General features: G+C 40.9%; 2 protein-coding genes and 1 long non-coding RNA gene across 4 annotated transcripts; 1 reads left to right on the top strand and 2 right to left on the bottom strand.

The window, feature by feature from the left end:
- Window positions 1-1,878: 1,878 nt before the first annotated feature.
- Window positions 1,879-3,974, top strand: LOC309689829 (uncharacterized protein; the record flags this gene model as incomplete). The annotated part of the gene is made up of 3 exons (XM_082506491.1): window positions 1,879-1,907; window positions 2,377-2,431; window positions 3,199-3,974. The coding sequence occupies exons 2-3, from the start codon at window positions 2,389-2,391 to the stop codon at window positions 3,972-3,974; spliced, it is 819 nt and encodes a 272-aa protein (XP_082362617.1). The 5' UTR covers window positions 1,879-1,907; window positions 2,377-2,388.
- Window positions 3,975-14,108: 10,134 nt separating this feature from the next.
- On the bottom strand, window positions 14,109-17,933 carry LOC309689097. 2 transcript variants are annotated; one of them, XR_014271251.1, is made up of 3 exons: window positions 16,777-17,933; window positions 14,817-14,861; window positions 14,109-14,258 (listed from the first exon to the last, which is right to left on the bottom strand). It is a non-coding gene; the product is annotated as an uncharacterized lncRNA (long non-coding RNA). The 2 variants fall into 2 exon arrangements; XR_014271252.1 differs by having other exon boundaries at window positions 14,109-14,243.
- Window positions 17,934-23,325: 5,392 nt separating this feature from the next.
- LOC309689094 (inositol polyphosphate-4-phosphatase type I A-like) lies at window positions 23,326-24,098 on the bottom strand. The gene is made up of 2 exons (XM_082505267.1): window positions 23,509-24,098; window positions 23,326-23,443 (listed from the first exon to the last, which is right to left on the bottom strand). The coding sequence occupies exons 1-2, from the start codon at window positions 23,719-23,721 to the stop codon at window positions 23,390-23,392; spliced, it is 267 nt and encodes an 88-aa protein (XP_082361393.1). The 5' UTR covers window positions 23,722-24,098; the 3' UTR covers window positions 23,326-23,389.
- Between the last annotated feature and the right edge of the window lie 1,427 nt (window positions 24,099-25,525).

Here is a 25,525-nt window from a genome sequence, read left to right as displayed (position 1 = left end):
CTCACTTGTTTCAAAATTCCATTTTTTGAATAAATTGTTTGGATGATTGATGTTTGTTTTTTTTAAATAGCCTCATATTTAAATTTGTTTATTGATCTGAAACTTTCACATGTGAAAAACATACAAAAAAAGGAAATAAGGAAGAAGCCAAAGACTTTTTCACTCCACTGTAAATCAAGTAGTTGTAATCTTGAAGGAAGATTTCATGAATGCTGTTTCAGGGTGAAGAGAGTGTCCGTCATTATCACGAGTTTGAAGCTGGAAATCAAATGGATTATGTTGAAAGTTGTCAGTTTGTCGGCCCCGAAGGAAAAGACTATTTGTGGAGTAAGATGGATAAAGATGGAAATGTGCTAAACAGTGAAAAGAGTGTGTTGGGAAGATGGAACGAGTACTCTGAGGACCTGATGAATGTAAAAAATGAGAGAAAGAGGAGGATGAATGGTCAGTTAAAAGTGTCCAATGTTGGGGAAGTCCTGACGTGAAGGGAGCTTAGGAGCAGTTACAGCAAAGGCAGCATTAATCTGTTTATCAAACATTAGATTAGAGTAAAAAAAAAAACACTCCTAGGTTCCTTGCAAAGGTTTTTATTATTATTATTATGAATTCCTAAAGGGCCAAAGTCACAGCGGTCACAGGGACCAAACACAATCACCTCTGTTTTCTGTTCATTTAGGTTAAGGAAGTTAAAAGCCATCCATGCCATCCTCAACATCCTCCAAACAATCTAGCAAACCCTTCAGACGACTCACAGATTCACGTTTCAGTGGCAGGTAAATCTGTGAGTTGTCTGCATAGCAATGGAATGAGATCCCATGTTTTTCAAAAAATTGAACCCATGGGGAGCATATAAATAGAAAAGAGAACTGGACCAAGATTGGACTCCTTGAGGACCCCACAAGAAAGTGAGGCTTCTGAGGACGATGTTTCCCCCAATCTAACAGAAAAACTTTGGTTGGACAGGTAAGATTTAAACCACTCCAAAGCAGTCCCTTTGATTCTGACACAGTGCTCAAGCCGAGCGATAAGAATCCCATCAAATGCAGCACTGAGGTCTAACAGTATTAAAATGGCAAAATCTCCCAAGTCAGAAAAGTTAAAAGGTCATTAAAAACTTTTACAAGAGCAGTTTCAGTGTTGTGGTGCGTTTTTAAAACCAGACTGAAATACTTCACTAATGCCATTTTTATCTAGAAAGGTCTGGAGCTGAAGAAGGACAACTTTCTTTAGGAATGTCTGGACTGACAACCAAACATATCAAGCTTCTGTGTTTGAGCCAGAGACTGCACTTGTGGGTGAACAATACAAACATTTTATATTTCTTATATCAGTAATGTAACTTGCAACAAAACGTTCTGGGAAGCTTAAACTTAGTTTCAGAATAATTAAATCTGAGACTTTGTTTTATTGAAAAGGTTAATAAAGTTTGAAATTGTATCAAAAATAAAACAAATTATTAAATAACACCAGCTACAATATTGGTAACATATGTGTGTTGTTCAACAGAACTTTTTCCCAGGCTTTTGTTTATATGCTCAGTCGAAAACCACTTTAACATAATTTTCAGCATAATTACTATTTTTTGTGACTATTCAGTACTTGAGTATAATTTATTGAATTATTTAGTAATAAATATGAAGTAAAAAGTTTTGATCACAAATGGGATTTTTCCAAAACTAAGCTTGCTTAATAGTTCTGAACTGTTACTGTAAAGTTTATAATAAAGTCATAATAACCTGATATTTAGAATCTCCATATATCATTTCCTTTATGCTTATATGTTGTCAAACAATGGCAGTAAGAAACAGTGTTAAAATAGCTCTATATAGCATTATCTAATCTTGAGAAGAGGTCAAAGGTCAGTTATGGGGTCTTGCTATATGCTATGAGACAAACATAGCACAGTTGTAAGTATCATAGTTTCTAGGCTCTAAGGCTTTGTCAGTTTAATAGTGAGCTTTACAAGATTGATTTTCGTGCTAAAAGCTGGCACAGAACTAAGTTCGCTTATGACCACTAGAGCTGGAAACAACCTCAAGCAATCCTAAGGCTAATCAGCACGGCTAGCATTGTTAAATGTTGTCATTGCTAACATATAGCTGTTTAACAGCATAGTGAGTAGCGAGAACGCTAAGTTATTGTTAGCTTTTAAAAGAAAAATGTTGGCAACCGTAACCATGGCCTGCGGAGGGTATATAAATGCTGCACAAGGTTCCATTCGTCCCTTTACACTTGCTATTGGACTTGTTTTGACCTGCTCCAACCTCAGCCTGTGGAAAGTTAAGTTTTCGGAAAATATTTACTGAAAGCGGATTTGACTTGCTCGCCACAACAAGTACTTCATCTTTGGATTGTTTGTACTTGTTTTTCATACAGCAAAGCCTGAAGATGGCTCGTCGTGGACTCGACAGCCCCCTGGACTTCGCTGCAGGTACTTTTAACATTTCTTCAGTTATTTTAAGAGCTACTAAATGACTGTAATAATTTAATAAGTTCCAGTGTGAATATCAAGTTTTAATGTTATCAAAATATGCTTATTCCAAGATTTTTCCCCGTAAATTGTTTGTATGCTTTAAATTTTCCGGGAGAGGTGTAGAAATTATTAACGACTGGTGTATGAATTTGAAAAAAAAGGTGTTACTTTGATTTGAAGGCTTCAAATTTGACACTTTTTTAATGATTTGGTTAAAAATAGCTTAACGGACTAAAATTTGTAAAATGCCCCAAAATCAGTCTCTGTGGTAACAGCATCTTCAGCATGTCATGACGTCAGAACACACAGGTGTAAACACACCAGATCCCGGTCCCTTCCTAACATCCTGTTCTTCTTGGATCAAAGGCTTTATTGAAATAAACTATAACTTTTCCCCTGCTACAAAACATGATAATAAAAAATAACAAAAATAAATGAATATAAAAAAGAATATGAAAACAGTAATCATAGTACAGTAGTAATAATGGTATCCTTATGTTATGCCACTACTATATCTTATTATATAGCAGTTAATGATGTGAACTTAGTTGACTTAGCTGTTTTTTGCTTGCATGAACAAGTAGAAGTGTCATTCAGTCTGACATAAATGTAGCCTAAAATGCTTTTCTCTCATCGTCTGCTCAAACTAACAGATGTAGCTCTGTTCCTTTAGCACTTGATGTTTATTACATTCTTAATGTTATTTTAAACTTGTTTCCTCACAGGTCGTCTCGACTACGTGGTTGAGCGTCCTGCAGAAGAAGGCCTTCCAGAGGTCATCAGGATCCTGGATGACTCTGATACCGAGCGTGTCAGTGAAGGTGAGTATGGTGAGTATATCCCTCTCCCATCCTCACCCTCTTCTCCTGAAGCACAGGATCCTGATGACAGTGAAGAGGAAGGTGAGTACCCTCCCTACATACCTGAGGACGTCGAAGAGGTGAGTGAAGACACTGACAATTCCTCTGACTGGAACAACTCAGAAGAGTGGGCCGATTGGCCTAGTGACGACTCGGGGTATGACACCATGGATGAGAGAGCTGATTCCCCTCTCATCCAGGAGCTCCCTCCAGAGCCGTTTTGGCACGATTGGCAACATCCTATTGCTCCAGGTGCTGCCCCGTTCGCCATGCCGCCTTTCGGCCAGGCCAACGCCCCACTCTTCCCGGTTGGTGATCCTTTAGCTTCTCCTGCTTCCTCTGCTCCTCCCTCAGCTGCTTCCTCTCCTGCTCCCTTAGCTGCTTCCTCCCCTGCTCCCTCAGCTCCTTCCTCTCCTGCTCCTTCTTCCGCTACTCTCTCAGCTTCTCCTTCAACCTCAGCTCTCACCTCCTCAGCAAAGAGAAGCGGAGACGACACCTGCACTGATGAGGTAAGTGCAAAGAGGTGCAAGGTAAGTGATGACACGTTTTATGGCCCTTCAACATCCTCGGGTTCTGTTGGTGTCAGACGCTTCTGGGAAAGGCCTTTTAACCTTTCACTTGATGACAGCGACTCTGACTAGATTATGTTAGAACTTGTTTTTAAGCTTTAAATGTTTAAGTTGGCCTTTGCAGTGTTTGTAAATGACTAACATTTTTTTCTCAAGCTCTAGCTCACCATGCAGGACAAAGGTAAGTCCGTACTTAATGTCAACACAAATAAGTAGAAAAGGTTTAAAATGATGTCGTGAACTGACTGTAGTCTCTTGTTTTTACATAAGGTATAGCCTGTGGCTCAGGGATCAGAGGTAAGGTAAAAACACATAACAGAAGAAAAGTAAAGTGAACAACTCTGTGATCTGTGAATTCATGCTTTTCTCTTTGTCTTTTTGTCTTCAGGTGCTTTACACTTGTCCTCTCCCAGCATTCAGCACTTCAGACACTCAACGCCCAGGACGGAGCTAACACAGAGAGACAGCCTTACCCCAACCCGATGAGAAGGATGGATGACCAAATGACAAACTGGAGAGTGGTGCTGTGTTCCAGCTATGTAAGTTATCACCTCACATTGGCTACAAACTGTCTTGAAGACTAAATCCTTCCAATAGCTGGTGTAAATCATTGTCCTACAGTACTGTAGGTTTAAGTTTAGTTATAGTTATTGTGTGTATATGTTGAGTTTAAAATTGCATTTTAACAACATGCTGCAGCTACCAACAATGGAAATGCTGTTTTGTGTTAAAATGACGTCTTTCTCGTGTTATTGCTTTGCAGGGCAGCTGAGAGTGGACAGAGCTGCACAGAGGACCAAAGATCCACTCTCAGCACTTCATACCTGACTGGCCACAGCACCACCCCTCTTCACCCAGGGTGAGGAGGGCCCTGACCCCACCTGCACAGAGGGAGTTGTGAACATGCACTTCTGTGTCGGTGGGTTTAGGAGCCTCCTCACACTCACACGGATGAAGACTGTCACTGGAAGATGTCTCCATTGCATCAGCAGGACGTAAGCATTTGTATAATATTACAGTTTGTGATGTTTTATACATGTTTTTATTGCTTCACTTCAAACTAGGAGATATAAAATAAACCAGTTTTCATAATATTTTCTGTGTATTTAGTTGTTTTCTTAATAAGTTATTTGGAACATCATTGCAACCTGTCAGCTTTTTATTGGGGATTTATAAAGTTGCTGGTGGCTCAAGTGTGTACAGTGGGGTGTTGTTTTTGTCACATGGTAAAAGTGACCTCATAGGGAGCAAAAAGAACAACTGAACAATTTGGGGATTCACAGACTTTGGTAATCATTAAAAGATGAAGAAAAATAGTTTTATGTGATCAGTTTTAAGTAGTGAGCAGCAATTTAATCAAATGCTGGGATGAAATGGGACAAAAGGGTCATGTGACAGCCACATTAGTTCCCTTCCCTCGTTTAACAATGTGTAAGCAGACTGCTTTAACCTGCAATTTACTGCATGTTATTAGGCTGCATGGTACAACCACAGTCTGCTAACCACCTGTGGTGAGCGAAGGTTTTGAGGCATTGTTCGAACTACTGATGAAGCTTTATCAATGCTTGTTAAGTTTCCCAACCACATTTCATCCCGATGGTCCAAGGCTTACATCTTTATGCTCACAAACGTGCTTCTGTAATTAACCAGTAACAAATGTATTACTTTAAGTTACAGTGTGAGGGGCACTGATGAACATAAATTAGATTTAACTTGATTATGTGTTTAGGTCAAGAGACACAGACCTTCATCTGTAAGAGGCTTTTCTTAAATGTCTGATCACGATGTTTGTGTTTGTCTGCAGCATCACTGCAGCAGAGAGGGTATAACACAAGGCCACAGTCACGTGGTATTCTGTCCTGCTATTAAGTGAATAAAATACTGAAACTCTGGCAGTAGACTGGAGCGAGGCAAAGAGTATGTAAAGGGACAATAAGAGGAAATGATGGGAGAAAAAAAAAAACAAAAAACATACATGTCTGAGAAACAAAGGAAGAAGAAAAATAAAAAAAAATGGTGGAAAAAAGGATTAGAGCCTAAATTCTAAAGCTGCAGCTTTGCATGCTGGCAGCTCTAAGATCTCACTGACATGTAATCATAGACTGAATAAACATAGGCCAGTGTGATGTCATTGATTTGTAGACTTTAATTTGTAACAAAGGGCAACCTCTGGGTACACACGACACAACACTGGGAAATATACCATTCACATCTGTGCCAAATTGAAACTCTCAAAACCTAAACTCTGCTGTCAAAACCTAACATTCCTTTGTCAAAATGTAACTGTTGACAAAATGACACATACTTGCATCATATGCAAACACTTACAGATCAGGGGGAGCACACTAGTCTACTTTATATAAAACACTGCAGTCTTTCATTGTTTATTCAGAAGGCATATTTTCAGGAGACACATTTTCAAACAACCAAAACAACAAATAGGCCTACTCAGTATTGTACATTGCAGTACCATGAGAATGGGTGAATGACTGAATGTAGTGTAAAGCACTTTGGGGTCTTTAGGGACTGAGTAAAGCGCTATACAAATGCAGGCCATTTACCATGAATTCAGAGAAAGCAAAAAAAAAACCAAAAAACACCATAATACAGTAATAGAAAAAACACCATACTGTAAACACAAAAAATCATGACAATTGTGCATACGTGGGCTCATGGATCCCGCCGTCTGTTGGCGTCTGGCCACAGGACCTCATCGACATCGCAAGCAATGTCTTCTCTCGCTAGGCACCGGGGAAAATATCCTCTTGCATGTCGAAACCATCCATGGATTGCTGTCACCTGAATGTCGCCGCAGGCCTGTTCCATTGCCTGCAGAAGAGGCATGCGGGCATGTGGTTGGCGGTCATATACACACCATCTCCAAGCCGAAAAAAATTCCTGTATAGGGTTTAAAAATGGTGAGTAAGGGGCAAGTATACCACTTCAAGTTGGTTGTGGTTGGAGAACCAGGCCTGGACCAGAGCAGCCCGATGGAAACAAACCTGGGCTGATCTGGTCTGTTCTGTACAACTATGTTATGGAGAGCATCTAGAAATGTGAGTATATGTTGGCTGTTGTATGGACCTAGTTTTGCATGATGATGCAGAAGCCCTCGAAGGCTTATGGCGGCACACAATGTGACATTTCCCCTGCGCTGCCCTGGGACGTGCACAATTGCCTTTGACCAATGACATTACGACCCCGTCGTCTTGTTTTGCACAGGTCGAATCCAGCTTCATCAATGAAAATGAATTCATGAGGCTGTGCAACTCCATCCATGGCCAAGAGAACATATTACTGTACTACAGTGCTACACATACAGAACCCCATCACACAGGTACCTGTGTAGCTCTCAGAATGGATCCATGTGGTACTGATATGGTACATATTCAGCTGCTACTGGATTTCACCAATACTGTATTGTACATGTAAAGGACAGTTACACTTACCCGTACATATTCAGCTCAAAGTCCTTTGACCCTGTCACTGTTCCTCTCAAATGGGACTCTGTAGAGCTGCTTCATGGTGATGCTGTGTTTACCCAAGATGCGTCTGATGGTGGTGATGCTCACATGGTTTATGCTGTTGAACACTTGCCTGTCTGCAAGTATTTGCTTTCGTAGCTGGTGGAGACGGATGGCATTGTCTGCCCTCACTAGGTCCACAACGGCAAGTTCCTGCTGTTGTGTGAACAGGCGTTGGCGTCCTCCCCCAGAAGGTCTTCGAGTCAGTCTAGAGAAATACAACCACATATTGTCATCGCTTTGCTTATTTTTCTTACAGTACTTTACTGTATGTACTGTGTCATCCACTGTACTTCAATATAAGTAATCATGCTATGTTTCACAGAAACTACCACTTTGGCTGCAAAAGGAGCCTTAGCACCCTGCAATACCCTGTACACTTGATATGGTAATGGTATATACTGTAGAACAGTGCTATAAAAACCATCTGAGTGGAGTAGAAGGTAGAGAGGTGAAGACAGACCTGTTTTCTAGTCGGAATGTTCTTATTACAGATGCCACTGTGAAGCAGCTTAGATGTGGGTGGACTCTCTGCCCAGCTTCCCTCATAGTCAGGCCATGGTTGATGACATGGTCCACCAAAGTTGCTCTTATATCATCAGAAATATGGGTCCGTGCATGGCCTCTTCGACTTCGACTTCGACATCGACCTGCTCCTCCTCCTCCTGCTCTCCCTCCATCCATGCTTGCAAAGTTCTTGAATTGGCTAAACTGAGGGCTTTTTGTAGTTGGCTAATTGGTGTTCAGTTTTACAAGTAAGTGCCTTCAGGTGTGTATTTGAGTGGTTGCAATTACCCGATGTGTTTTGTATTTTGGGTACATGTGTTTTCCAAATGGCACCCTGAAATTTCATTTTGTGAACAAAGTGTCTTATGTATGAAATAGAGTGTAGCATGCAGGACCATGTGTGTTGCATAAAGGAGTAAGTGTGTTGCATAATTGCAACTAGGGTGCAAAGCAGCGCTTTTGTTTAAGGTAGGGGTACATGTGTTTGAGGTATGGTAACAAAAGCTTCAAGTTGTGTTACTTTAGTCTAAGCATGGGTTTGTAGTGTTCAAGCAACGGGCAAAAACTGTAATATCTCAAAAAGTATGAAAGGTATGACCACCAAAAGATACAGCTGGCATTAGCACAGGGAGCAGAACAGATTCAAGTTTAAATGGTGGAAATCGGCTGAAAACGGAGGGAGTAGTTAACCAGCAAAGGTCGGAGCAACTAGAATAAGGTAGAATAAAGTTTAAAGAGAAACAGGATCTCAATAGTGTGAATTCACACAATAAACAGAGGAGACAGTTTTCTGGTTGTATGAATCTCAAACATACTGGTTCCAGTCTGAGTACATATACTGGGTAAGTGACCTGGAAACTTACTGGAAGGTGACTCTAACGCATGATAGGTGGAGCAACATGTGAAACCACAGCCCCTAAATGTTTGTTTACACTGTCTTCTTGAAATATCTACTTGTGTGATTGTGTCTTAAAAATGTTCTGTGTCTTTAAAACAGAGAAACCTCTGCTTTTATATGAACTTTTCAGACGACTAAAAAGGACGATAACTAAAAGGTGTTTCTCGTAGTTCTGTCAGTCTGTGATAAATATCTTATAAAAATCATTGATGTGTCACAGCTGTGGCTGTCAAAAATGATCTTAAATAAATACAATGAACTTTGCAAATTCTTCTTTAAGCTGACTGTCCAGAGATAAGCTATCAAACCTGTGATCGATCAATATGCCAGATCTACAAGTTTTTTAACTGAAGGAAAAAAGTGTGTGACTGAGGAAAGTTAGTTTTGCAAAACACCCCAAAAACACATTTTCAAGAAAATGATAAAAGGAATCTTGAGTCTATGTAAACCTGTTTAGAGCAGATGGTTTACTTTATTTTTACAAACATATAAACTTCATAGAAAAAGTAAGGAAACTTATATTTGGACAATCAGTTCTTTGCTGTCGCACTTCTTGGCAAAAAATCTTATGCTACTGGAAAGTGTTGGGTCTGCGCTTCCACAGGCCCCGCTGCTTTAGAGACTTATTCCCGTTAATGAAACAAGACGAACAGCTCAACCGGTTTTTCACATGCTAGCAAGGGAAGGATCTCAGAGCAGCCCCTCTGCCCTCGGTGTCAGACCACTACGAAGAACCATCACGCCACAGCAGCCTTTTATTTCTGTGACACACAGTTTACACAAACACCCATTATAAAAAAAAACCTGTGGTTATAAAAGATAAGGCACTTTCATGTATACTTTCAGTTATCTCCTAAAAGCAGGAAAAGTTGATTTCAATCAATAAGAGACCCTCTGACTGAACTGTGCTTTATTTTAGGTCCCCTTCAGATATGCGATAACATGCTAAATGAAATATAACTCTCCAAATGATGCTATAATTGACTCTTGCACACAGGATGTAGGGAAGAAAAGTATTTAAACTTCAGTTTCACGTGGTTATTGCTTCAAGAACGTAAAATATGATTTTGTGAGTTTGAAAACACATAACATTGTGTGCTAAAATCCTTCAATTCAGAGCCTGGAGACATGCTTACAGCTGAGTTTTACTAAAGACATTGCCCATATTAGGAAAGAGACATGTGTTTGGCTTCACTGATTATGTAATTTTCTGGCCCTCTTTCAATGTGACAAATCAAATACAGTCCACTCCAGAGCTGCAGACATTTCACAACTCAGAAACCACAACCGAAAAAAAATCTGCTTGATTTATTTATGCACTTTGTAAAAGACATGATCCACTTTGTCTGACTTTCATTATCTGTATCATTATTATATTATATGTAAACAAGGAAAGCTTTCCCCTCATAGACATAGAAGTACTCCTGATAATTTTATCACAGCTGTGGTAATGTAAGCCACAGCTGGCCAAACAACATGCTAACATGTGAAAAGGAGAATCCACGTCTTCATACACTGAACAAAAATATAAACGCAACACTTTTGTTTTTGCTCCTATTCCCCATGGGATGGACGTAGAGACCTAAAATTCATTCCAGATACACAATATAACCATCCCTCCCAAACAGTGGTCACAAATCAGTCCAAATGTGTGGTAGTGGGCACATCTGCTATATTGAGATAATCCATCCCACCTCACAGGTGTGCCACATCAGGATGCTGATCTGACATCATGAGTAGTGCACAGGTGTACCTCAGACTGCCCACAACAAAAGGCCACCCTGGAATGTGCAGTTTTGTCTCACAGCAAAATGCCACAGATGCCACAAGCAGTGAGGGAGCGTGCAATTGGCATGCTGACAGCAGGAATGTCAACCAGATCTGTCGCCCGTGCATTGAATGTTCATTTCTCAACCATAAGCCGTCTCCACAGGCGTTTCAGAGAATATGGCAGCACATCCAACCGGCCTCACAACCGCAGACCTCGTGTAACCACACCAGCCCAGGACCTCCACATCCAGCAGGTTCACCTCGAAGATCGTCTGAGACCAGCCACCCAGACAGCTGCTGGAACAATTGGTTTGCACAACCAAACAATTTCTGCACAAACTGTCAGAAACCGTCTCAGGGACGCTCAACTGCATGCCCGTCGTCCTCATCGGGGTCTTGACCTGACTCCAGCTCGTCGCCGTAGCAGACTCGTGTGGGCAAATGCTCACATTCGATGGCGTCTGGCACGTTGGAGAGGTGTGCGCTTCACGGATGAATCATGGTTCACATTGTTCAGGGCAGATGGCAGCTGAGAATGTCCCAGTTCTTGCATGGCCAGCATACTCACCGGACATGTCACCCATTGAGCATGTTCGGGATGTGCTTGACCGGCGTATACGACAGCGTGTACCAGTTCCCACGAATATCCAACAACCTCGCACAGCCATTGAAGTGGAGTGGACCAACATTCCACAGGCCACAATTGACAATCTGATAGACTCCATGCGACGATGTGTTGCACTGCATGAGGCAAATGGTGGTCACACCAGATACTGACCGGTTCTGGGTCCCCAGACCCCCAATAGCGCAAAAAACTGCACATTCCAGGGTGGCCTTTTGTTGTGGGCAGTCTGAGGTACACCTGTGCACTACTCATGATGTCAGATCAGCATCCTGATGTGGCACACCTGCGAGGTGGGGTGGATTATCTCAATATAGCAGATGTGCCCACTACCACACATTTGGACTGATTTGTGACCACTGTTTGGGAGGGATGGTTATATTGTGTATCTGGAATGAATTTTAGGTCTCTACGTCCATCCCATGGGGAATAGGAGCAGTAACAAAGGTGTTGCGTTTATATTTTTGTTGAGTGTATATAAATTAAAGTTGAAAATAAAATAACTGTACAACAAAATACACAATACACAATATAGAACTATATAAGAATGTATGAAGAAATCTAAATATAAATAAATATATACACAATAACAGCAGCTGTACAAGTATTAACCGGAAATGAAGAATATAGTGACCAGTGTTGTGCAAAACCAAAGTCCAGAAAGTCCAGTGTGTGTGTAAGAACCACATGTGTGGGTCAGTACTGTGTGGTGGTGTGATTGAGAAACCGTATCGCCTGCGGGAAGAAGCTCCTCCTCAGTCTCTCTGTGTTGGTCTTCAGGGAGCAGAATCACTTTCCTGACCTCAACAGAGAGAACAGTCCGTTGCTGGGATGGCTGAGGTCCTTCACCATCTTCCTGGCCTTGGTCCAGCACCGCCTGCTGTAGATTGAGTGCAGGTCAGGGAGCTCGGAGCGGATGGTGCGCTCAGCTGACCGCACAACCCTCTGTAGAGCTCGTCTGTCCTGCATGGTGCTGTTCCCGAACCAGGTTAAGATGTTTCCCGCCAGGATGCTCTCTATGGTGCACGAGTAAAAGTTCCTGAGCACCTTGGAGGGCAGTTGGAAGTCTCTCAAGCGTCTGAGGTGGTAGAGACGCTGTCGGGCCTTTTTCACCACGGTGTTGATGTGACAGGACCATGACAGGTCCTGCGTGATGTGAACTCCGAGGTATTTGAAGCTGTCCACTCTCTCCACTGGGCACTCGTTGATGACGGGGGTCTGGTAGTTCCTCTCCTGCTTAGTGCTGAAGTCCACTATCAGCTCCTTTGTCTTACTGACGTTTAGAAGGAGGTTGTTCCTCTGGCACCAGTTCTCCAGATTCCTAATCTCCTTCAGGTAGGCCGTCTCGTTGTTATCAGAGATCAGGCCCACCACGACGGTGTCGTCAGCAAACTTGATGATGGTGGTGGAGCTGGTAGTGGCCACACAGTCATATGTGTACAAAGAGTACAGCAGGGGGCTCAGAACACACCCCTGGGGGGCTCCAGTGCTGAGAGTGGTGGAGGCTGAGACATGTCCGCCCATCCTTACTGCCTGTGGTCTGCCAGTTAGGAAGTTGGAGATCCACTGACACATAGATGAGCTGAGTCCCAGATGCTCCAGCTTGGTGGTGAGTGTGGAGGGAATTATGGTATTAAATGCAGAGCTGTAGTCTATGAAGAGCATTTTAACATAATTCCCCCTTCTAGTGTCCAAGTGAGTGAGTGATGTGTGGAGGAGATGAGAGATGGCATCGTCTGTGGAACGATTTGGACGGTAAGCGAACTGTAGTGGGTCCAGTGTGTCTGGTAGTGAAGAAATGATGAAGTCTCTGACCAGGCGTTCAAAGCACTTCATCACTACTGAGGTGAGGGCTACAGGGCGATAGTCATTGAGAGAAGCAGGGTGGAGTTTCTTCGGGACAGGAACAATGATGGACTCTTTGAAGCATGTGGGGATCACCGACTGAGATAAAGAGATGTTGAATATCTCAGTGAATATCTAATTTGTGCTTTGGACTGTCACCAGATTTCTTCTAGAAGTTTCTTGCCAGTCAGCAACTATCTTGGCAACACCACTTGAGTTTGTGTGTTGCATGCTAACATCCTTATCATATGTGTAATAATACTAAAGCGTCATCTTATGCACACACAAAAAACAAATATGGCTCCTTCGTGCAGGGTTTTCTGGTATGTTCATTTATGCTTCCCAATTTAAAAAAAAAGAAAAAAAAAAAGAAAAAGCAAAGTTCTTGCTTCTCAGCCACTGCGGCCACATCCTCACCGTTTTTTAGGCAGTTATATAAACATACTGTGAGTGAGTCATAAGCTTAAATACAATAGTTGAAGGAACAAAAACTTAATGTTTAAAAATACCAGTCAAATCTGATTAAAGTAAATAAATAATAAGTATACAATGTAGTTTTAAGACTTCTCAATGTTTCGTAACATTAATGTTCTATGAACTCGTGAGTCCAGAAATCTGAATGTCATGAAAAGTATTTATTATTCGTGTATTATTATTTTACAATACAAGGTTGTTTTTTTCCTGATACTTCATGCAAACCACATTTCTCCAGGCCTGTCCTAATCAGCTTACTCAGTATCACTAGATCCAATGCTGCTCCTCCAGCAGAGCACACAAAAGTAGGAGAGACCAGAGATGCCATGGCTTAGTTAGGAGACTGTTTGCTTCAAGGCCACTAGAGGGTGCTGCCATAAAACTACAATAAATGAATTGACCTTTTGACCTGCTCACACTCTTTTATGCAAAACCCTGTTGATGTTACACACACACACACACACACACACACAAAGAGATTCTAGGTCTCACCAACCGTGGGCAAAAAGATGACAGTCAATAAAATTCTAAAATTTTATTTATAAACACAATGAATAGTAGTTAGAAGTCCAGTGTCCCATTTAGGTACAAAGTAAAAACACACAGTCCAAGGCCAGAGCCAGCTATGCCACAAAGCCAGTTGCACTCCACACGTTGTTCACTTCAACAGGGGTAGCAATTGTCCTCTGAGACCCACCACCCTGTAAGTAGAAAGCCTGCACAGAGCGACAAAATAAGACAATTCACTATATAATTCACAGCCCATCCATCCCAAACATATCAGATCATTAGAGGTTTTGTCACATTACATACCTGCACTGAGAGACAAAATAACACAGCAGTGTTTGTAATGTGGGCTATAAGTAGACTAGCATATCAGTGCAATCAATTACACCTGCCTCCAATTAGTCCAGCCCTTTTACAGTCATTGACTGGGTGAGAAAACACGAGCAAATCAACCCAAGAGACAAGCAGGAAGACTCTCTGAAGGCTCCTGTGGCTGCACAGGCAGTCTTACAATTACGAGGTTGGAGAGTTGTTGTTTCAAAATGTTCACACTGATTTCACATGCTCATTAACTCACAACCAGCTGACCATATATATTTCTGCTGCTGAGCTGCTTTTTGATGGAGATTTTCTGAATTTATTTTGCTACCATAAGAGCAGACTCCATGCTGAAAGCATGTGCACTGTCACTTGCAATGAGTGGCACTAATGACGCTAAATTTAATTACAGGTCATGGACAGCCTTCATAAATGCTCATATTACTCACCCACACTGAATTCCAGCACAGGTTCATCTGGGTCCTGACTATTTCCTGCAAAGTAACACAAACGTCATCAGAACATTAAGTCAGAGAAACAACATTTGGAGCTTTTGTACATGATAAATTATACTGCAGTAGTAAAACAAAGTCAAGCAGCAGTACATTTATTAAAATCACCTTCAGCTGTAATATTTAAACTGATTTAGTGTCAATTTAGATTATGTTTAGATTAAAATGAAACTAGTACCCTTGTAATGTCTTTTTAAATTAGAGGTAAATATTTGTATATTTTTTACATAATATAATTATATTTACTGGATTTTCTCTCTATTGTAGTTTAGTATTATAGTTATTACTTGTTTTTTATTGACTTGTCTTGTTTTTACAATGATTTGCTCTGAATGCAGCCTTTAAAGAAAAGACTATCTGTTCAGTAACTATCCATCAGACTGGGTCCATGTTACCAGCCAAATGGGTAATAATTAAAGTAAGTTTTGAATTACGTATATTTGGGTGTTTAGGTGACACTTTTGCAAAAAATATATATATAATTAGGTTTAAAAGAACTAAACATGTATGTATTTAAAAACAATAAGTGTGTTAGAATTACTACAGCAACAGGTTGTAGCTCACTGTACTATTTTTGAGCACAACTTTGGTGCTTTTGCCTCATTTTTAAATCAGTGATCCCAGTAGCACAGTCTAAGCAGAGACCTCAGTGCTTGGCAAACAATCAATAGAATCAATAGAATTATTAAAAAGAAACAAAATAAATGCCAACCATATAAAAAAAAAACATAAACTTAAGGAAAAAACTAAACTTGATTTTGTGTCTTTAGGCTATTGTTAACAGCAAGCATGAGGTTAGTGCATATGTATTATTATTGGAAAGATTACTGCAAAGAAAAAAAGGTTGAACCAGGAGGGGGCGATATTGCTCTTCTTACCATGAGTTACATGCAGGCTATTACTTACCATGTCACTCACATTTATTTCACAAAACAGCTGAACCCACTTAATTCGATTTAATTGTATTTATGCAGAGCTGAATCACAACAACAGTCTCCTCGAGGTGGTATAGATTGTAAGGTAGAAAGTCTACAATTAAAAAGAAAAAACCTCAATACAGTGGGAAGGAACAACTCACTTTTAACAGGAAGCACCCTCTGGCAGAACCACGGTCAGGGAGGGGCAGCCCGCTGCGACCCTTTGGGGATGAGGAGACGAAAAAGGGGACAAAAGACACATTGTGGACGAGAGCCAGAGATGAACAAGAACTAATTATTGAATGCAGAGAGGTGTATAAACACATGGTGGGAATCCCCCAGCAGGGTAGTCCCAGGGTAACTAAGGGAGGATTCATGGTCACCTGATTCAGCCCTAGCTATATGCGTTGGCAAAAAGGTAACTTTGAAACTTAATCTTAAAAGTAGAGATAGTGTCCGTCTCCTGCATTCAAACTGGGAGCTGGTTCCACAGAAGGATGATCCCCTTCTACTTCTAAATATCCTAAAAACCACAAGGAAGCCCACAGTCTGAGAGCAAACTATCAAACTACGAGGTCTTTAAAATAAGATGATTATTCAAGACCTCATGTGTGATGGGAAGGATTCTGAATTTGATGCTGGACCCACAAATCATAAAAGAGAAACACTAACTCACACACACCAGAAAGTGCCAAGAATTATAATTATATGTAATTTAGTTTTGCGTTCCTTTATAATGCTTTCAACTATACAAATAAGACACTTCATGGGGGCGCCTGAGCCTTGTAGACACAACAAATACTGAACAAACCTCATGCGCCCTGTTGTTGACAAAACGATAAAAATGAATGTGTACTTCTGTCTTATTTAGGTCATTTTTGTAGTTTTTGTAGACAGACTACTGTAATTTCTCAATAAAATGTCGCTTATTATCGCTCACTCTCAAGAACAAAAACGTGAGTAATTTCCCAGTAGCTCACCATATTTGGGATCTTCTAACATCCACACTTCATGTTTAAACGGTGGTGCGGAGGCGGTGTACCGTCGCAGGCCGGATGTAGCATTCAGCGCGGTGTGCCTTTTTTTCAGTTGCTAAGCAACAGATTTGTCCCGCCCCTTTCGTTATGACGGGGCGGGCCAGTCCTTTGACTGGTGACGTTACAAAGAAACGTCAGGTGACGTTACAAAGAAACCTTAAACCGACCTTATATATAGACCTGGCTGTTCAGTTGAAACGCATTCACACAGCGGGACAGCAGCGCTTTAAACGTTCAAACACGGAGTTTAACACAAAACAACATTTTAGACATAAAAAACAAAAAAGTGAAATGGCAAGCTCGAACTGTAACACAATGACAAATGATGAAACAGTTCAGACCAATGGGGATAATTCTACAGTACATGCTTTGGTATCCCTCTTGAATAACTTGTTCAGTAGTTTTTCGATCAAGCAGTGGGGAGAGCTTATCTCAGGCTATCCGGATTGCTTCACTGCTAAGCGGCTTGTAGGTTTTGTAGAGGACGTAATGGACCTGTGTGCACAGTCAGTAGCAGTATCACCACTGAGGTCTTCCCAGAAGTCCCCTGTACATGAAAACTGTTCTGTCCACACCACTACTGGCAAAACGGTTTTGTCACGTGTGAAATTTTTGGACGATTCTGCTGAGCAGGAGTTTGATACAGCACAGAATATAGATGCTAACAGCCAAGAAACAGCTAACACAGAAGAAAGCTGTCAAAATGCTGACCAACACAGTGCTGCAAAACCAGAAAACAATCCAATTCCAGATCCCCAGCAGCAGAAATCCTGTGTTGAACATGAAGCCAGCATCCCACCGTTAACAAACGTAAGTCAAACGGAGTCATATAAAAAGATACAGCATCACAGATCTTCTGTAGACTGTGAGCCACCTGAAAAAACCTTAGACTTTGAAAGATGGTTAGAGACATTAATTCAGGCTGTGCTTTCAAAGCTTGGTAAACTTTTAAAGTGCCCTCATTCTCACCAAAAACGTTTGTTGGATCTACTCTTGGACAAATTCAAGGGGATGGATTTGCATTTAGACCGAAAAGTGCAGAATTATTTTGACTGCATTGCTAATGCGATTTTCACTGATATTTGTGACAAATTACATAAATTGTCACTAATATCATTGAAAATGGGGAGGAGTGGGGAGGCGGATTCAATGAATTTAATGGAACAACCAATATTTAATATCATAACTACTTCAGTATTCCAAGAACACCTGTTGGCAGTAACAGTTACTGATAGACTGGAATCATATGAAAAGAAAGAAAGATGCAGATTTTCAGTGGAAATCTTTGTGGAAGGACTGATTTCCCAGGTTGCAAAAAAATCAGGCACAGTCTTCAGCATTGAAAGTGCTGAAGCTATCTCCAACCGGCTTACCATGAAAATCTGGACTGAAATCAGGGCCAGATACGACAAAATCCCACCAGAGAAGTTCAAGAAACTCAGCGAGAGGGTTTTCAAATCCCTCTGTAAAAGATGGAAGCATGCATCTTTGGTGACATTCTGGCAATTAAACTTCCAAGATCTTGATGAAGATATTGTTAAAACTTTCAAAAGAAAGATATTCACAGAACCAAGTTGCATATCTAAGTGCTTCTCATCGGTGCGGGCATTTTTTGGGAGGTGTAAGGGAAGAAACAAAGTTTCCACTTTATAGTGACATCGTGATATCAACAGCAAAATATTTTCTAAAACTCACTGGACACTTTAAATGAGCTAGTTTTACATTTAGATCAGATCAAGTCATTTTTGAAATCCCCAGGAATGGTCGCGGCAGATGGCCACCCCGCCCTGAGCCTGGTTCTGTCGAAGGTTTCTTCCTCTTAAAAGGGAGTTTTTCCTTCCCACTGTCGCCTCGTGCTTGCTCAGAGGGGTTTGTTCTTTTGGGGTTTTCTTTTTAATACTGTAAGTTGTTACCTTACAGTGTGAAGCACCTTGAAAACACCATTGTTTCCTTTGGTGCTATACAGATTGAAGTGACTTGCACTGACAACATAACTAAGCTGGGACTTTAATTTAACATCAATAAAATTATAAAAATATTACATCTTGATTTCTGCTTGTTTTCATTGTCTGTGACTTAATGAATACAAATGTGTAATTTAACAGATTCTTTCTTTATGTTAGTCTGACCGGTGATTCCACGTTGGCCTTAGGTGTTGGCGCGGATACGCTGCAGCCCCTGAGCCATTAATGGCCCAGCACACTACAGTAAAAACAAAACAACAGCCATCTGTCCAACTAGGAAAGGAAAATAATAAACTGCCTCCTTGGAGGCAACCTGACTCAAAACAGTTGCAGTCCAACTCAGACCGACTGCAATCACTCTCAGGCAGATTGATGAAGATCTGCAAATAACTGTTGTCTAATTTATAAACGCAGACAGATTGCCAACACGTCTGTTCACAATAGAGGACTGTACTTACATGGTTGCAAACTGGTTATCTTGCTTATATGAAAACATTACTTTGGAGCAATGAAACTCAAACACATTCATTTTTAAAATGCTTCAAAATGAAATTTTGAAGCATTTGGCTTTATGCTTTGAAAGTGCCGTTGTGAGTGGGAGTGTGAAATCCTTACTTGATGTGTTCCCTTTGCCTTTACTGTTTTCAGTTTTATCAGTTTTCAGTTTTATTTGTCATATGCAAGTTAGCACAGGGTCAACATTGCAATGAAATGTGTTTGACGAGCAGCAGTCACTCAGCAGCATGGTACAGTAGAAGAAAATATAATAAAATATAATAAAATAAAATAAAAAATAGAAAAATAGTAAAGAGCAAAATATTAGAGAGACGTGGTAAAAGAGAAAAGATGACTAAATATATATATATATATATGTATCTATAAATATATGTACACTAGTGATTAAATAAGAAAATCTTGAAAAGAAATATGACGGGAGGTCAGATGGGATATTGCACAGGAATGAGCAGCAGAAAATTACAGTATTACTCAGACTTTTAATAGTCATATTGTCAGTTTTGGCCGACGGTCATGGGTCACTTCCACTAAAATAGCACGAGACTGGAGTAAAATGTACTTTATTAATGAGAACACATGGTGATACAGCAAAGAATCCAACCCTTCTGAAAAGCAAATGGCTTCCTGTTATACTCTACCTGATTCAGGTGAGCATCTGGAATAGACCAAGTCTGGGGGTCAGCAAACCAAAGGGAAACAAAACCCTCCCCATAAGAAAACCACTACAATATAACCAACACGTTCTCACTCCCAAAGCGTAACATTTTACGCTAGGTGACAAATCGTCACCATATTACGTTTTTGGCTACCCACCACGTTCCTAAATGACGACCTCGGAAAAAAGAGGAAATATGAGAACTGTCTGGACTGAATCTACACATGTTTGCTCTTTTTCTTCAAATCACTTAGAAACACGCTATTTAACATCATTAAAGTCCTGGTTAAGGTCAGGAATAAGGTTATGGTCAGGGCTAGGGATAAGGTTAGGTTTAGGGCTGGAATACAGGGCTGGAACGTCTATTACCGCGGGAGCGTCATTGCACTGGATTCCAGCCATAGCCCGCCGCGTACCATAAGAACGCCGAAGGTCTCCTTTCACGTTCCTCAGGAACGCCGCGGGACGTGACAAAACGTCGACATGTTACGCCTCGGGAGTGAGAACGGGCTGATATAACACATCATAGACATATGAAGATTTGTAACAAGTCCTATAAATAACTCCATAACATATAAACTTCAGTCTCTTCTATATACATTAAAACAGCGGTCCCCAACCTTTTTTGCGCCACGGACCGGTTTATGCCCGACAATATTTTCACGGACCGGCCTTTAAGGTGTCACAGATAAATACAACAAAATAAAACTAGTACCGATACCGGAAAAAAAGAAGATTTATTCATAACACACGTGAAAGACCCAGGAAAACAGAGTTAACGATAAAAACGATAACAAAATAACAATAAAAAACGCTAAAAACTCTGAAAACCATACATTTCACACCCGAGCCTCATCTCTCGACCAAACGACGGTCCGTGGCCCGGCGGTTGGGGACCGCTGCATTAAAACACCTTAACCACAGTTAGGTTTCAGCCCTCGCTGACTCAGAACAAAGTAAGACAATCAGAGTTCGATTGGTTTTTACTTGTGCAGGGGAAGCCTGGTCGGATTCTCAGAGTTGCAAGCTCTACACCCAAACTCAGACAACTCCAACTCCAGCCTCCACTCGCAGCCTTTTATTGAATGAAAACAGTTACACAACCGCCCATTGTAAACCCCATATGTTGTGTGGTAAAAGCTAAGGCACTGTGTGTGTGTGTGTGTGTGTGTGTGTGTGTGTGTGTGTGTGTGTGTGTGTGTGTGTGTGTGTGTGTGAGTGAGAGAGAGTGTATGTGTGTCTGTATACGTGACTTCCTGCTTACAAACGTTTTAACCGCATCTCTAGTCATAAAAGGGTCATCTCCCCTCAACCTCGTATATGGCTTAACCTCTCTAACAGTCCACCATTTACATGGTGAGCCCATAAAGGGCAGGAAGTGAACATTCCTTACCAAATAAGGAAACCAGAATCTTACATAGATTGTGCCTGCAGTTGAAAACTATAGCTAGTAACATCCTACATGTGGGGGAGGAACAGAAAATGTCTGAACATACAGTTCAAGACAAGGTCCAAGCACAATAATGACAACTTTTAACAAAATCACTCCAACACACACTCCCCTAGCCTGGCACATTGGTTTTCTCCAGGAGCTCATAAGCAGGTGATTGAGCTGCTTTTACTCTTTACAAAGTGAGTACTGTTAACACTTCTCTTTTTACATATACAACTAATTTAGGTTACAGACAAATGATTAAATGTGAACAGCTCTAACACGGGTTCTTTTCCTGACACAGGTAGGATGGCCAGTCCCCCTGTCTCTTCACCTTTAACGAGTCACTTAAATAACAACCCAAAAAGCCTAATAAAGAATCACAATCAACCAGTGTGTGTTTTTCTTCATTACGGTTTTTAAATACAAATCAGTCAGTCAATTAATAAAAATACAAGTAAGGGTAATGGAACCCCTGGTCTCCATTACACACATAAATACCATAAAGACACTAAGTCGTAGAGCTCTGAACTCCTTGCTTCTATGATATTTACACTTCTTCTTGGCCTTCTCCTTCACTCTGAGTCACTCCAGGATAAACGCATCAGCTCAGACATACAATAATTAAAATATGTGTAGGTGACCGTTTGGCAGAAGACGATGTCGAGGCGGTACTGCAGTGACACGTCCGTGGCTATCGTCGGGGCGGTGTCCTGCATCAGAAGGAAGTCAATAGACTTCTTGGCTTTGTTGCTCATCATGGCGCTGTAGTCCGTGGGCGTGGCCTGCAAAAAGTGTAAATAAACCATCAGAGACCAAACACAAATATGCCTTCCAACCACTAGTTTAGACAACATCTTGCAAAGAGTGTGTATTTCAGAGTGCAGTTGTTTTTAAATTTGACAGAAACAGAAATAAAGACGGAAGAGAAGGACAACAGGGAAAGCAGAAGCACCGACACACTGAAATCTTTTAGGGTCAAGCTCCAGAACTAGCCACAAATCCTGCTGGAAAGAACCTAAAAATACTTAAAAATACTTGCAGAGATCGAATGGAGCCGTTAACTCAAAAGCCTGGTGTCAGGCATGTTCTTTAATAAATAAGAAACGAGCTGATATGTTACAGACCTCAGTCTTTACGTAAAGAAAAAGCTGACATTTAGAGCGGTCTCGCAGCAGATTTTAAAACAGTGACACTGATTTGTGGGGTTTTTGGGCACAAATTTGAACCTTTTTGTTTTATCCATGTCCTTGAACACAGCTCGTGACTTGGGCGCTTTCATATGTACCGATTCATTTAGGTTTGTGCACTGAGGCCAGATTTAGGTATTAAAAACGAGTCAGTCATAACACTTCTTACATTAGTTAAAAAGCTGAGCTTACACTAAACCAACATTTAAATTTCCCCTTGTGGGACTAATAAAGGTATATCATATCATATCATATCATATCATTACTAAAGTATTGCTGCAACATTGTAAAGACAAAGATGACACACAGACCAGACATAAAACACTGAACACTTTTTAAAGACGAGTCATTTAAGAGTATTTTCTCATAGAATAAAGTCGGCTGATATGGTGAAGGAAAAATCTGCTCACGAATCCTCCAACTTCTTAAAAGTAAGGAGTGACCTGAGCTGGAAATCAACATGAGAGGGATGACTCAAGAAGAAGAAGAAGCAACAAGAAAAGAAAAACAGAGTTCAGAGTGTAGTTAAGATATCAAGCTGTATCCACAATGTGTGCCAAGAAACTAAGCTTGTCTGTTGTCATGCTAAAGAAATAAAAAATCTGGAATCAGAAAACAGCCAATAACTGCTGATCAACTCACCCACTCCTCTTCGTGCCAGTCCACGTGCAGTGACGACTGGCTGTTGTGACCGCTGTACTTTGCTCTCAGCGTATCCTTGTCATTGTGGAGCACTACTTGTTCAGACTCAGCGGAAGGAGAAGCTTTGGTTGCGATGTACTCGTACTGCGTTCAGGGCCTAAATAGCTGAAGCTAGCAGCTTGCAGCCGCACACTGCCACCAGCTGACGGGTCTGAAAGGAAGAGGGTATGAATGAAATATGAAGCGTCCCCATGTAACGTCAAACACTTTTAGTACCTTGTCAACCAGACTGGCGAGCGTCCACTCCAGTCCGCTGGCCGATTGGTCTTTGGCAGCTTGAGACAGCCTCTCTGCGTAATAGCTGACCTGAGTCTTCAGCGTGTTGACGTAGGCGATGATCTCTTTGGCTCGGACAGCGTCCTGGGGTATGTGGATGATGACTGAGCTGGAGAGGGCACTACTGCAGGGAACAAAGACACACCGACACATCTGTATCCGAGCTGGGACTGAGGACACTCACCAGCCACTTTATTAGGTACATGTGTTCAAAAGCTTGTGGCAGCAATTTAGTGCATTTAGTCAAATAAAGACAATAGAGTGGCCTGCAGGTGTATATTTTTGTAATGTTTCTGTCTTATGCCTGAAATATGCTTCAGCAGGAAATATACGCTGTAACTGGAAACAACAGCATGATGGACCGGTTTAGTGTTAAGAGGTGTTACATCTGAAGTTAGAACGTAAATTTCCTGCAGAAATCTAAATCAAGCTTCAGAGGTACTGTTCCAAAAATATAGGGAGGGACGTTACCCACCAGATGTAAAAACAAACACTGTCTGCATGCACATGCCTGCTCTCAATGAGCCTAATCGTGGCTTAGAAAAAAACGAGGAGCCGACTTCGATAAATGCGATACCACTCGCTTCACAAATTCAGACCATCTGTGTACAGTGGCGTGTCTAGAAAATTTTTGTTGGGGGGGCCAGGTAGGGGCACAGATTTGGAGAAGGGTGGCAGATTTAATTGGCAGATAATGTTTTAAAAAAAAATTCTACCAACCCTTAACCATAATTCAATAATCCTATAAACCTAATAACCAAATGCACTTTTAACTCTTATTAGAATGAGATTTTAACCACTACGGTGCAAAGTTTTTAGATACTGCGTTGATAAAGTACAAGAGATACAATCAGTGCTTTGTCAGTGTTTACTCAGCAGTCAAGGACAACAATATTTGCATAGTATTTTTACTGACATATAGTGCACATATGTTTTGGGCAAAAACATTTTTGAAAATTAAAATACGAACATTTGTAACAAACAATTGACAAATTAGCCAATGCCAATGCAAAACTTTATCTGCCTGTTAAAAAAAGAAGATAATCTTCTCACAAACTGGTGTTTGATTTTGAAACAGGAAAAAAGTGGGGAAACAACTGAAAAGACTAACATTTGAATGAAACCTGAAAGCAAGTAAATACTTTCTATGCTGCCTTATCGTAAACTTTGGTAATATTGATAAAGAACAACACTGGCTGATGATAAAATACAGTCAGCTGGCATGGTGACACTGCCAGTATTAACCTGCAGGGCTGGACTGGGACAAAAAAATTGGGCATTTTTACTACAGACCGACCCACCAGGTAGTAAAGCCATAAAGACTTTGACTGAAAACAAACCCTGTTGTGACAGTGATGTACAGTCTTGTTGGTATATGTATGATTTCTATACATTTTACGTCAGATAAAAACTTTGGTTGTAAGATTTAGATAATTATTTAATAAAAACTAGGTATTTTAAATGAGAATAAGAAAGAAAAGTATTTCTTTGTGCCCACCTTTCCCTGTTAATGCCCTACCTGGCCCCCTGGCAAAACTTTGCTAGACCCGCCCCTGCACAGTTACCAGCTGTCTGCTACATAAAAAAGGATCCTGGTGTTATTTGTCTCTCAGAAACAGTTCATAACTTCCCTTCAACTCATTCATGTCACCTAAAAGGTAAACCTGTTTCTCCATCACCTGTTCAGCTCTGATGGTTCAGTAAGGACATCTCCTGGTTTCATGTTTCCCTCTCACCACATATCTAAACAGACATCATGACCAGCAGCTTTACAGCTGTGGCTCCAGCAAACATCAGCTGATACTAGAAATTAATATTAAATACATTCTAACAACAGCCGATCAAGCTTAAACGTGCTGCTGTTGTTTAGCGCAACATCTGCTGGTTTCCTCTTTCTGGCGCAAAGTGGGCGATAAACAAGAGAGAAAAGCCGATCAGCTGATCATTGATCAGTTTC

This window comes from Aulonocara stuartgranti (assembly GCF_965226115.1).
Source record: "Aulonocara stuartgranti genome assembly, chromosome: 15".
NCBI classification, from domain to species: domain Eukaryota; kingdom Metazoa; phylum Chordata; class Actinopteri; order Cichliformes; family Cichlidae; genus Aulonocara; species Aulonocara stuartgranti.
This window is presented reverse-complemented; position numbering and strand designations above follow the sequence as displayed.

What these genes read in the sequence shown, in the direction of transcription:
- LOC309689094 (XM_082505267.1), bottom strand. Translation starts at nt 23,721, where the DNA reads ATGTGTCGGTGTGTCTTTGTTCCCTGCAGTAGTGCCCTCTCCAGCTCA. An exon ending in TCGCCAGTCTGGTTGACAAG is followed by an intron (nt 23,444 to 23,508) that starts GTACTAAAAGTG and finishes TCTTCCTTTCAG; the next exon opens with ACCCGTCAGCTGGTGGCAGT.